Consider the following 13,262-nt stretch of genomic DNA (forward strand, 5'->3'; position numbering starts at 1 on the left):
AGCATAGTCTAGGCAATTATCATCTCTTAGCAGAGTCTTCTACCCAAATTGTATCCATGTCAAAGGGAATAGGGGCCCTTGGCTCCCTGTCAATTTGCTTCTAATATACCGTGTATATGGCTCAGTGGTAGAGCACTTACCTTCATGCATGAGGCCTTGTAAGCGTATGAGAGAGACCTGTCTCTGGGGAACAGTAGGCCATTTGTTTTTGAGATTAAATTTCAACAAAGGGTCAATTGTCCTCATAAGGATAACACACTAAGTTCAAAATACTTTATTTTAGGAAAGATACTTAGGTTTGTTTTAATCTTGTTTCCTATATTAACAAATTAATCACAATCAACTTAGATATAGCCATTGATTCTTCTTTCTAATTCTGTATAAAAAGGAAGTCTTGAAAAACCACAAGAAAAATACAACTGCTTTCTCTTTGCTCAGGTTGGTCACAACCTAGTTAGAGTGCACATTTAAATTTGGCTAGCATCTACTACTTTTACAAGTATTTACAGACACAGTTCAAATAATTCCTTTTTACCACCAGCTTGCCAAAGAAGTTGGATCTGTTTGACTTAATAAATATGTACCAAACATGAATCTTTTCTAAGCTGCTTATTAGGCCTTAAAAATTGCTAACATTAATTAAGCAATTTCCTATGTCAGCAATATAGCAAATGCTTTATACAGATTCACTTAATTCAGAATTCCTGTGAGGTAGGGTACTTCGAGAAATGCCACTTTACTGGTAAAAACACATGAGGTTGGAAAAGTCCTGGTGATCTGCCCAGGGTCATAGAGCTAGAAGGTTAGGCCAGTGCTTGATCCAGGTCTCTCTCTTAAGCCAGATTCCCATCACTATGATGTGTTGGTGGTGGTCAGAGCTGGCTAACTTGTCAATACCTACAGACCCAGGAAAATCCTTGTAGTGTCAGGTGTGTGAACCACAGTCCTTGGGACAGGTAACCAGGAACCATGGAGACACTAAATTTTTATGTATATACATCTACCTTTGTATATACACAGAGAAAGTGCAGGCAAACCAACTACTGTAACAGCTGTTTCACTGCTGCCGGAAGTCACTGTAAACAGCCGCCTCACTATTTCCAAGAAACCTCAGTACTCTGAGCCCTGCCCGAGCTAGTGAGTTTGCCTTTTCCTTTATTACTACCCTCTGTGCTCTGCAAGGGAGCTGGAACTACTGCACAGCTTGAATTTGTTCAGTAGTCCCAGCTTTTTGTAAAAGACAAGGCCTTGATATGGTATAAAATGTTTCCTCCATAAAAGATGCAAAATTTAAGTTAGGTTTTTGTGGGGAAATTCTTAGTGCTATTTCTGTGTCTTTTATAGGCTAGTCAATGTCAGTAAAGGAAAACAACTTCTAGCTCATTCTCCAGGGTGATTTCTGGGCCAATTAGCATCAATGATTAGCAGTGGTGTGCTGGGGAATGTTTAAAGCCGGATCCCTAAGGAGAAACCAGCCATGACTTGTAGCTTTGCTATAAATTGTCTCCGTGGTATAAATACTCCAACCTTGACTGTTTTCAAGCTACCAAATGTTGCTGAGAGTGGAGCTGGGGGATGCCTAGCAGCACCCCATTCCACCACGGGGGGACCACGAACATAATCTAGCAAGAGTATCAATATAATAAAATTAGGAAGCGGTAAGTAAGGAGTACTTAGTACCTTTGTTCTTAATTTAATTTTAAGCTAATTTTTAGTCACGACTGCATTTAACAACCTGCTCTCAAAATGAAAATGTAACAGCTTTTCTAAGCTCGTGTGAGCCAGCCCGGCATACCGCTGAATTAGTGTCCCAAAGATGACAAGATGCAACTTCTCCTTTCGATGTTTTAGGATACAGATAAACTAACGGGCTCTACAGCAGGTATGGGAGGAATTTTGGACTACTGGTTAAGTAAAAAGCACATAAACCCTTTGAACATGCCATAACTTGGGGTTTGTTTTGATTAACTTAAAATGTATCTAATATAGCAATGATTATCAAGCTTTACGATTTTAACCTAGTTTTTCAAACTTCAACTAAAAGTGATCTCAAACCCATGGTGTGGTCCATGCATGAAGCGACAGATGAAGTGACGTGCACAGCTGTCTTCTGCCCTCCCGTCTGGGTGTCGTGGACAGTGAGTCTGAACCAGGGAAGAGGAAGGTAACTAGAATTGTCAGGTAAGTGTGTAATGATTTCCTGGGAAGGATCCAGGTACCAGTACTCAAATTTAATTTCTTCTATCCAACCAGGTAGGAATGGAGAAGGTTCCAACTAGGGTGGTGAAAGAGTCCCTCGGCTTCCTGTGACAGTTTGGCCACGTTGGTGCTTGGAAGGCTGAGGTCCTCACTTGCCTCCTGACCTTGTTTCACCTCTGGTAACACTCAGAATTCTCCATGCCGAGTGATTTGTCTTGGGTAGGAACTATAAAGAAAAAAAAAACATAAATAGAAGAGGTAGCATGTCTTGGCAGCTCCAACTCATTGCAGCAATGGTTCTCTGAGAACTGATCCAAGCTTTGTGTTTCTCTGCCGTTCTGTGGCTCATTAGGGAGCACAGTGCACAGTCAGACGTCAGACCTGTGAGTTCTGACAAATTTGCTGGAGGCAGTTTGTCGAGACTAGTGTCTAGGGTTGTGGGGGGACATGGTTTATGCCTCCCATGAAAGAGGAATATGAGGAGGGTTCCCCATTTTACATTCAACAAAGAGTAATTGAATGTGTGTCTTAAATGAACTCTATGTAGAGGGCAGGGCTAGACAGCAACTCAAAAGCTGTTCTTAGGGGTCCCCCTGTTCTTCTGAGTCTCTATACTGAGTGTTGAGCCCAGGGGCTATGTCTGCTTAGTAAGAGAGGGCTGGGATGGCTGTTCCTTCAGTCTTTTTATGACAATTCCACTTTTTCTTATTTTGGGAGGATTTGAACTCAGGGCCTCACATATACTAGGCAGGTGTTCTACCACTTGAGTCATTCTACCAGCCCAGTGTGTATTTCTGTTTTGTTTTTTGTGGTGCTGGAGTTTGAACTCAGGGCCTACACCTTGAACCACTCTACCAGCCCTTTTTTGTGAAGGGTTTTTTCAAGATAAGGTCTCACAAACTATTTGCCTGGGCTGGTTTCAAACCTCCTTATCTCTGCCTCCTGAGTAGCTAGGATTACAGGCGTGAGCCACCGGTGCCCAGCCGTGTTAGTTATTTTTAAGATGAGTTTTTGCTTTATCTTGGGCTGGCCTGGATGGCGATCTTCCAATTTGTACTTTCCTATGAGGTTGGGATGACAGGCTCGCACACCATGCCCAGTAATTGGTTGAGATGGGGGTCTCATGAACTTTTGGTCAGGGCTGGCCTTGAACTGTTATCCTTCTGATCTCCACCTTCCAAGTAGCTAGAATTATAGGCTTGAGCCACTGCACCTGGTTAATCCTGGTTTTTATGGTGAGGGTGAGGGTTCTGCCTGGGCACCTTCTCTTAACAACTGGCTACACACATGGTCTTAGTCACTGGGCCCTGTGAGAGCCCTGAACAGGACAGGTGGGTTCAGGTTATAAAAACAGCCTTGGGACTCCCCCTGCCTGGGGTCTCTAGGAGGGAGACTATTCTTAGGAGGTGTCTTTGCCCCAAAGGAGTTTTCTCTGCCATTTGGCCCAAAGGATTTCTTTTTGAAGACGTGATTTGGACCAGAGTCAAATCCTAAACTGCAAAGAGATGGCCAATTAGGCCACTGGGCCGAGTTCCAGCCAGGGAGGTAGATTCAGCCTCTCTGTGCCCTGTACAGGCTGTAAAGAGATTTTTGGCCCCTGGTTTCATGGCATGGTGGGATACAGGAAGCCAAGTTCACAGCCCATGCCCCTCTGCTAATGGAGAAACCATGAGTCAGCTTGTCCTGCTCCCACCAGTCATAAGAGTCCAGTGTGGACAATCCCAGGGAAAGCAGGAAGAGGGTAAAGGGAAGCTGTAGAAAAATAAACATTTCCTTGCATTTTACTTGGAACAGAACAGTACTTCCGGCGTGTTAAAATCATACCCCCCCACTCCCACTCCACCCTGCTCTGTTTTCCTCCTCTTGTGTAGAAACGGATTCTCTCCTTACCCGACGAGAGTTCAGGGTGCATCCTGTGGAAAAACAGGAGCAGGATGTAGAAGGTAAAAGCCAGGCAGCCAAAGATCACGCCACAGACCAGGAAACTGTAGCTGCCCTGGGCCTGGAAGATCTGCCAAAGGGAAAAACATGGAGACATGGGCCATTAAAACTCCAGGCGGGAGGCACATTGGGGAGGCAGCCTTCTTGGGCCCTTGGCAGGCGCCTCAGTCAAGTTGAGGCCATTACACTAATGGATAGGAACACCGGGAAGAGGGAAGTCTTGGCCTTTTCAAGGTTATGCATCTGGAGGAGGCAGAAGGCCTGCCCCAAGGCTGAGATTGGACCTGCCCATCCTCTTATTTTTCAACTCTGTGTTCTGGAACTTCCTGAAAAACTCCAATCATATGAAGTGTTTCTATACCCACAGCCTAATTGGAACTTTGCAAAGGGTACCTTATTTTTTAACTTATGAAGATTTAAAACATACCAAAGTAGCACAGGGAACTCCCATAGACCCATCACCCACCTTCAGCAATCAGCACCAGTTTCATCTGTGATTTTCTATTTCTTCCCTGTACTAGATTACACTGACTCAAATCCTGGATGTCTGTCTTTCCAATGCTGAGGGTATTTTAAGAGGCAGCATTTTTCCTCTGCCCGGCAGGCAAGGAAAGGAGCTTTGTATTGTGATATAGGGGTTTTGAAGACTGAAAACCCTATGTCACTGTTGGCAGTTACTAGGAGTGTGACCAACCTAGAACAAGTCACTATGTTTCAGATACATTCATCCACTGCTGTAAAACGGAATAACATCTGTATTATAGTATTCAAGACAAAGCCAGGCTCAGTGACTCATACCTGTAATCCCCAGCTACTCAGGAGACATAGGAAGGAGAATTGTGGTATGAGTCTGGCCCAGGGCAAAAACCTTGAGACCCTATTTGAAAAATAACTAAAGCAAAAAAAAAAGGGTGGGGGCATTGGCTCAAGTGGTAGAGCATCTGCTTAGCAAGTGCAAGGCCCAAATCCCAGTACTACCAAAAAAAGAAAAAGAAAAAGCTGATGTGTTTTGTTTTGTTTTTTTCTCTGATGAACAAATGGAACATGGGCACGTTTGAGGAGAGCTGGGAGAGTCAGCACTTGGTCATGGCTGGAGTTGGGCAGGAGGCTGGGACCCAGGCTGTGAGGCCATGGATGGGAAAAGAAGTGAGGATAGCGCCCACCGTGCTGGGCTCTGACAGCCAGCATCTTTCTCATGGGTCCCCTGTGGCCTCACTCTCAGACACAGCCCTTGTTCGCTTTGCACTTGTGTGCACATCAGTTCCTATCTCCAGAGCCCACATTTGGAGGATCAGCTTTCAAGTGTGACTGGGAAACTGAAACAGGTAACCCTGAATAGTGGGGCCCTGCAGGCTGGGTGGGATTCAGGAAACCACAGCTTGAGTTGGAAAGTGGCTGCCTGCTGCATTTTCTCACTTTCTCTGAGGAGTATTCCCTAGCCATCCCCCCAGGGGACCCAACGTACCAAACCAACCAGCATCTGGAGAACCATCTCGCCAATTCCTGCCCCCGTCACCAGCACTGTGGTTGCACAGCCTGACAAGAAGAGAAGGGTTTGGTTAGGGGAAGGCAAGTTGAGGACAGAAGAGAGTGGTCATGATCCAGGTTGCCTGTAGGAAACCGCTGGAGGGTGGTGTGACTGTGAGGACCACTCTGATTCCTCAAACTTCTTGGACATTGGTCTGTAACTGCTTTGGGAATGCTGACATCTTGCAGTCCTGGGTCCCTCCCCTGTTCTCAAACTTTCAGCTACTCACAGCTGTCTTCAGGGTTAAATCCCAAATTAGTTTGGGATTAGCTTGGCATCAAGAGCTCTTTACAATCTGATCACCACTTACCTTTCCAGAAAGATTTCCTGACACCCTCAGACCAGCCCTCTGGTGAGGAGAGGCCAGGGTCTTCACTGACTGGTCACCGCCTCTGATGCACTGGCAGCATGGCACAGCCCTCCAGACCCCAAGCTTGAGTCAGACTTGGATTCCAATGCCAGCCATGTCACCCACTGGCCACGTGACATTAGACAAATTCTCTGACTTCTCTAGGCCTCGCTTTCCTTCTCCATCACAGGGCTGCTAGGCGGGTTACTGCTGTAAGGTGTGCAGAGTGCCCACAGAACACTGGCTGCCAGCCGATGCACAGAACCAGGCCAGCTTTCTACCTAAACCCTCCCTCACCTTCAGGACAAGATCCAAATGCTTCCATGTGGCTTTCAAGCCCACTCCCTAGCCACCCCCAGCCAGGATGGCCTATGCAGCCTGAACATTTCTTCTCCAATTTGTCCAACAAATTCCTGTTCTTCTTTTAGGTCCACGTTTAGATTTCCTTCAGTTATCTTCTTCCCTGGTCCCTGGATTGGCAGATTTTCCTCTGGACCCAGATTGCCCTTGTGCCCTGCTCTTACCCCACTGGATGCTGGCCTGCCAACCTTCCCCACAGGGCCATATGCCATAGAATGACTGTTCCCTGACTTTTGGTCCCTTGGCGTACACCAGCGCTTATCAGTAGCATAGTGGCCAACCATGGTAGATGGTGTTATCATTAGTGTCTGCTCCGGACTTCACCTCCTTCCAGCTCTTTCAGTCTTGCTCATGTCACTTCCTGTCATTCTGCCTGTGCTCTCACACTGTTCCTTGCTCCTACTCGGCTCCTCCCAGGATGACCTTCTTTCCTTTTCCCACGCTGTCTATCTTAATCCTGGGCAGCTCACATCTCATCTTTTCCACAAGTTGTTTCTAAATTCAAAACTACTTGCTTCCTTCACTGAATTCCACGACACCAACTGTCTGTTCCACTCCTTCATTCAAAAGGCCTTGAGGCTTTTCTGCACATTGGAGTCTGTGCTCACCATGGAGGACACACAAGTGAATAATAAATTAGGGGATATGGAGCACCTTGAGCCACGGATGATGTAACAGCGAGAGCTTTACACTTTCTCCAAAGCACAAACATTGATAAAAAGCTGGTGTTTTACCATTTCACAGACGAGAAAAGTGAGGTTGAGAGACAGAGAAAGGAAATGGGATTGCACCAGGTCATAAACCAGCAAGTGTAGGATAGGATTAACATTTAGATCTGCCAATGACTTCAAAGCCCACGCCCTTTCCCTTTTCCCTAGCTGGGAGTGTGTTGTCTAGCAGAGGAGATGATACAGGTACAGAGTCTTGAGACAGGGACAGGTGTGATGTCAATAGGGCACAAAGGAGGGGGAAACACCTTTTCAGGGGGATCAGAAAAGCTTCCTGGAAAGGTGGGAGGAAGCCAAACAGGCAACAAGCTGGCTGGCTGGAGCAGTAAGGACATTCTAAGCAGAGGACGGCCATGTGCCACAGCCTGGGTACCAAATAGGTTTTTGTGTCTTCAAGGAATGTGAAGTAGTTCAATGTGGCTAGAACGCAGGCTGGGGGTGGGGCGGGGTGGTGGTGGGAGAATGGGGAGAGAGAAGGCTGGAGTGGAGAGGAACTGCCCAGGAAGATGCAGAGGGGGTGCCAGCCATGCTTTAATCACACCCCCCACTACAGCATGGAGGCCACATGTCAGAACCCACCATTACATTTGGAGAGGAGGCCCCATCCCTGGGTCTTGCTACAAGAGCTCCAGGTGCTTTTTTTTGCATTTGGCAGTGAATTTTTTTTAATTATTCATTTATTCACATGTGCATACATTCCAGGTGCTTTTAATGTTGAGCCAGCTGGGCTAGATGGAGGAAAGAGCTATGAAGGCTGTTGAGCCAGCTGGGCTAGATGGAGGAAAGAGCTATGAAGGCAGGGATGGTGACAAATACTCCCGCAGATGAGCAAGGCCAGACTTAGGTAGGGACAGTGAGAAATGAAAAGATGGAGCTGAGTGATCATTCACAATGTAACTACTTACGATTAAATTCTAACATTTGTTAAGACTTTTTTTTTTTCTGGCAGTATTGGGGTTTGAACTCAGAGTCTTGCACTTGCTAGCTAAACACTCTTATCACATGAGCCATGCCTCCAGCCCTCTACACTCTAACATTTGTCTATCACTTAAAACTGTGGGATAGTGGATATGGTGGCTCACACCTGTAATCCCAGCTACTTGAGAGGTGGAGATAGGAGAATCACAGTTCAAAGCCAACCCAGGCAAAAAGTTAGGGAGACCCTATTTCAAAAACCTGTAACCCTAGTTACGCAGGAGGCAGACATCAGGAGAGTCACGGTTCCAAAAGACCCAACACAAAAAAGGGCTGGTGGAGTGGCTCAAGTGGTAGAGCACCTACTTAGCAAGCATGAGGTCCCAAGTCCTGAGTTCAAGCCCCAGTACCACAAAAAATAAATTTAAAACAATACAAGCTGTGTGTGGTGGCTCCTGCCTGTAATCCCACCTACATAGGAGGCAAAGGTAGGAGGATCTTGAGGTTGAGGCTGCCTGAGACAAAAGCATGAGACCCTATCTGAAAAAAACAAACTAAAACAAAATGACTAGTTGGAGTGGCTCAAGTGGTAGAGTGCTTGCCTAGCAGGTGTGAGGGCCTGAGTTCAAAACCCAGTACTGCCAAAAAAAAAAAAATGTATCCCAAAATCTGTGGATATACGGTATGGCATGGGATAACATTTCATTACTTCATTTACTTCCTTGAGGTTTAGAGTCAGAGCTGGGTGAGTGGCTATGTGCAGCTGCCTCACAGCTGCCCCCATCCCACTGCCTCTGGCACAAGAGACCAACTTCTTGGGCATGTCCCCTGCACTGCATCCTGTGTGACATAAGCTGGAGTGACGACTGTCTGGCCCAGGTATCTTCTCCCCTGAATTCCATCAAAGCAGGATCTCTTCAGAGGCACGGTTAATGGGATTTCCCGATTTGGGGAGTCTCCGAGCATGTTTAGTACATACTCGGAAGAGCCAGAAGGCACAGAAACTCACATACACTGGATTCTTAGATTCAGCCTATCACACAAATTGTCTTTTCTAAATTACAAACAGTGAGCAGGATGGTCTCACTTGGGTTTACATATGCATAGATATAATATATTCTCAGAAGGGAACTGGGAGAAAAATGGCTAAGGATTGTTTTCAGCTACTTTTGCCTACTCATTTAAAATCTGCTATTTGAGGTTTTTGCAGTGAGAGATACTCTCATAATTAAAAATTCCCATTTGGAAAACAAAACAAAATATGTGCAAGTTTATTATAGAAAACATTTTATTCCTAATGACCAGTGATGGCGTTGTGTGCTAAAACCCATTGCGGGCCTCCTTGGATTTCCTTGTCACATGACCGTAGGTAACCAGGTTGGATACTGCTGTACACTAGCCTCCCCACTCCTCCCTAAAGAAGTCACCATCTTAGTGCTGGTTTTCCAACCTCTGGGGCATCTTTAGTTACTTCTAAGGAAGATGGTAAATGTTCTAAACACAATTATTTTTAATTAACTCATTAAAAAAAAGAGGTCTTGGTTAGATGCCCTTGGGAGTCTAGGAAAAGGGGGAGTCTGAGGTTTCTGACATCAAAGCAGCTGTGTCAACCCCAAACCAGGAGTGGAGTTGTTCTGATCCATAGAAAGAAGCAACACCCCCAGCCACAGGCCAGGAGGCACTGTCACTGCTGATCAAATTACAAAATGCCTTTTCTAGGTCCTCACTTTTCCCATGCAATTTTGTTTGCTTTGAACTAGGAATTTTCAGCGTACCCATCGGCTGTAGGCCCATAGATATATTACCATGGGGAAAAAGAAAATGGAAAAGGGAAGCTGCCCTGCTTCTCTGTGACCTGAAGTCACATGGGTCCAGGTACAATGTTGAATGGAGGGAGCCACGTGGGCAGAGCACCCTCTGCTGTGAGCCCGTTCCCACCCAAGTCGAGGGAGCATCCATTTATTCCCACTGCAAGGCAGCTGGGCCTGGAATGCCCCAGAAATCCTGGGTGCAGGAAAGGAGGTGGCCCCAACCCAAGGTGCCCTCCACTCACCTTTGTACTGGAGGATGTCCTCGGTGTAGGCCAGCATGCTGGGGAAGGTGCTACTCAGGAACAGGCCCAGACTTGCTGTCCCCGCGAACAGGAAGATGACGTTGTAGGAGAAAATAAGCAGGAGCAGGAATGTCACCACCACGCCCACCTGTTGCAGCAGAGGTGGAAGCCATTAGAAACTGGGCAAAGCTGGGCATCCACTGAGGAAGGTGGAAAGCAGGAATGCAGGCTCCAGCGTGGAGTGCGGCGCAACTCATACGCCACCCTGTGGACAGGCTAGGAATTGCAAGCTTCCTAGTCCGGGATCCATGAAAGAAGCCCTGAGAACCGTAAGGTAGTATTTGGGAGGTGAGCCCACCTGGACACCTATGCAGCTGGCCTACCACACACTGGACGGTGACTGATGCTTGTCCCCGAAGCCTCTGTATCTGGGGGAATTCACATAAGTCATCAGTGCTCCCCCTGCCAGCAATGTTGGGGGTACATGATATCCTCCACTCCTGTGAAAACAGGTTGTTGTTTACCTAAAAGTGGACAGTTAGGGAGCCCAGAGTGCGCAGAGAGGATTCCCTGAGACACCAGGAGAAAGTGCACTGGTGGCAGGGTTTCTGGGACCACTGCCTAGGGATCCAAGCCAGCTTCCCTGGAGGGTCAGTGAGGACAACCTGCCATGGGCTGACCCACCCAGAAATCTTTTCTAGTTCAGCCAATCTTTCCTCTATGCCACAAGAGAATATTTTTACTAAAATAACTCTACTTATAAGCTCTTTAAAAATGTTTTTCTAGGCTGGTATAGTGATTCAAGCGGCAGAGTGCCTGCCAGCAAGCGTGGGCCCTGAGTTCAAACCCCAGTGCTACGAAAAAAAAAAATTTAATGTCAGTATTGAATAATTTATGTGAAAAACACATCTGGAAAGAAACTCAGGCAGCACACAAGCTGGAGTGTGACAACTGAGGTACAAATCCCAGATAAGTCTGAAATAGTCATCTCCCTAACTCTGCTTCCCAGTCTGCATGTGAGAACAGCTACAAAAGCTAAACTACAGGCTAGTGGTGAAGTAACACAAGTTGAGGGCTCCGTAAAGTGTCAAGCACTGAACAGTTATTAGTCTATTTACATGGTTTTTTTTTTTTTTTAATACAGTGCTGGGGGTCAAACCCAGGACCTTCTGCAGGCTAGGCAAGTGCTCTGACATTGGGTTACACCCCCAGCTGTATGTGCAGGCATTTCTTAATATCCCAAGAGATAAAGCCTCAAAGCCCATAGCTTTGAGGGGAAAATGTCCTGGGTTTGGCCTGGGTCAGTGGTAGAGCACCTGCCCAGCATGTGTGAGGCCCTGGGTTTGATCCCAGTATCACAAAGCATACAAAAATATCCTGGGTGAGGATATCTGTGTCTAGGAAAATTGTAAGCACATAGACCTAGAGAGTGTGCAAGAAATCATGCCTACTCCAGGCTACTCCCTCCACTTCAAATGAGGAATGGTAGGCAGAAAGAAGAGACCTTCAGACAGTCACAGCCAATTCTGGGTGATTCATTTCCCTTGGAAGAGTAAAGTCAGTGACCCCAATCCATGAGCCCTGTTAGCTCCTCTCCCAGCCCCTAGCCTCAGCCTGGAGATCTCAGGTGTGAAGTGTTCTGGAGTCACCTGTTAGACTCTACCTTCCTGTCCTGTCCTGTCCTCTGCCCCCCACCCCTTTCCCACTGAAGGTTAAGAATCACAACCAGAAGGACTTCCTTCAGGTCACAGAAATACAAAAGCAGCAGGCTATGGTGGTGCATGCTATAAACTCAGCCCTCAGGAGACTGAGGCAAGAGGATCATGAGGTCTAAGCCAGTACTACACAGACCCTATCTCAGTAAACCAAAAACAAACAAATAACAAAAAACAAAGCAAAACAAAAAACAGCTGGGCTCCAGTGGCTCATGCCCATGATTTTAGCAATTTAGGAAGCTGAGATGGGGAGGCAAATAGTTCTCGAGACCCATCTCCAAAACAACCAGCGCAAAATGGACTGGAGGTATGGCACCTGTTTTGCAAGTGTGAAGCCCTGAGTTCAAACCCCAGTGTCCTGTCCCACGCCCATCACCACACACACACAAAGCAATGGACACATCCATGATTCCAAACACAAGGCATTTCTTTGGCACAGAAAATTGTCCCATAGCTTCATTTGTTCTTTATCTCCTCCCCTCCCCCCCGCACCTCCCACTTGGCCTTTGAAGGTTGGAGTGGTCTAGGATTCTATTCCAGTTCTTCTCTGTCCACTTCCCCTTTAATCCAGCTCTGAGGGTTTTTACAGCTGTCCTCTAGCCACTACTGGGGTCCAGAACTCCAGACTTTTTTATAAAACATGTACATGTGTGTGAGTACATCTCTATATACAGCTGCCCTTATGTAGCTAGTCCCTGGATGTGGTCCAGAAGCTGTGGTCCAGACTGGACTTGGAGTTTTCTCTCGCAGAACAGCACCTTCTGCGTTTACCCTGCTACCAGCGAGCCTCTCTCAGAAGCCAGATCTGTTCCAGGCATTGGGGTGTAGCTCAGGGGTAGAAGGTGTGCTTAGCGTGTGTGAGGCCCTGGGTTTGATCTCCAGCACCAAAAACAAAACAAAAAGATTTGGCTCAGACCCACCATTTCTTCAATCCCAGCTACCAGGGGAGCAGAGACTGGAAGGACAGAGGTGGAGGCCAGCCCAGAGAAGAAGTGAGACTCCATCTCAACAAAAAACCTGGGTCTGCTGCTACATGTCTGTCATTCTAGCTATGACATATGCATACTTCCTAGGCATACTTCCCGGGACAAAAGTGTGAGGCTCTATCTGAAAAATAACTAAAGCAAAAAAGAGCTGAGGGTATGGCTTAAGTGGTAGAGCACCTGCCTAGCAAGGGCAAGGCCCTGAGTCAAACCCCTATATTGTCAAAAGAAATCAGCTTCACCTGCAACCCAAGACCACGTCCGAGGACAGCGCTGCTGCTGGAGGCTGCTGGGCACTGAACGTGCTTTACCAGAGGGGCTGCATGGTGGCAACGCACCTGGAATTCACAAAGCTGCCAAAGCCCGAGACTGGCACCAAGCAGATCTTTGCTGCCTGCGTCCAGCCGTGAGGAGCCCGGTACAAGGTGGTGGAGGCCCTCTGTGCTGAGCACATCAACCTGACTAAGGCTGGGGATGAGGAGAAACTAGGG

The 13,262-nt window shown here is 47.0% G+C and overlaps 1 protein-coding gene across 3 annotated transcripts in view; it reads right to left on the reverse strand.

Annotated features, from left to right (window-relative positions):
- Positions 1-259: 259 nt before the first annotated feature.
- Mfsd4a (major facilitator superfamily domain containing 4A) overlaps positions 260-13,262 on the reverse strand; it is a 30,521-nt gene continuing 17,518 nt past the window's right edge. For all 3 annotated transcript variants that reach the window (XM_074048501.1, XM_020177403.2, XM_074048502.1), the window contains 4 exons: positions 10,074-10,221; positions 5,606-5,676; positions 4,090-4,210; positions 260-2,425 (listed from right to left, as the gene is read on the reverse strand). In XM_074048501.1, coding sequence (XP_073904602.1) covers positions 2,370-2,425; positions 4,090-4,210; positions 5,606-5,676; positions 10,074-10,221 — 396 coding nt within the window. In that variant the 3' untranslated portion in view covers positions 260-2,369. The remainder of the gene's footprint in view (positions 2,426-4,089; positions 4,211-5,605; positions 5,677-10,073; positions 10,222-13,262) is intronic.

Source organism: Castor canadensis, chromosome 11 (assembly GCF_047511655.1).
Source record: "Castor canadensis chromosome 11, mCasCan1.hap1v2, whole genome shotgun sequence".
NCBI classification, from domain to species: domain Eukaryota; kingdom Metazoa; phylum Chordata; class Mammalia; order Rodentia; family Castoridae; genus Castor; species Castor canadensis.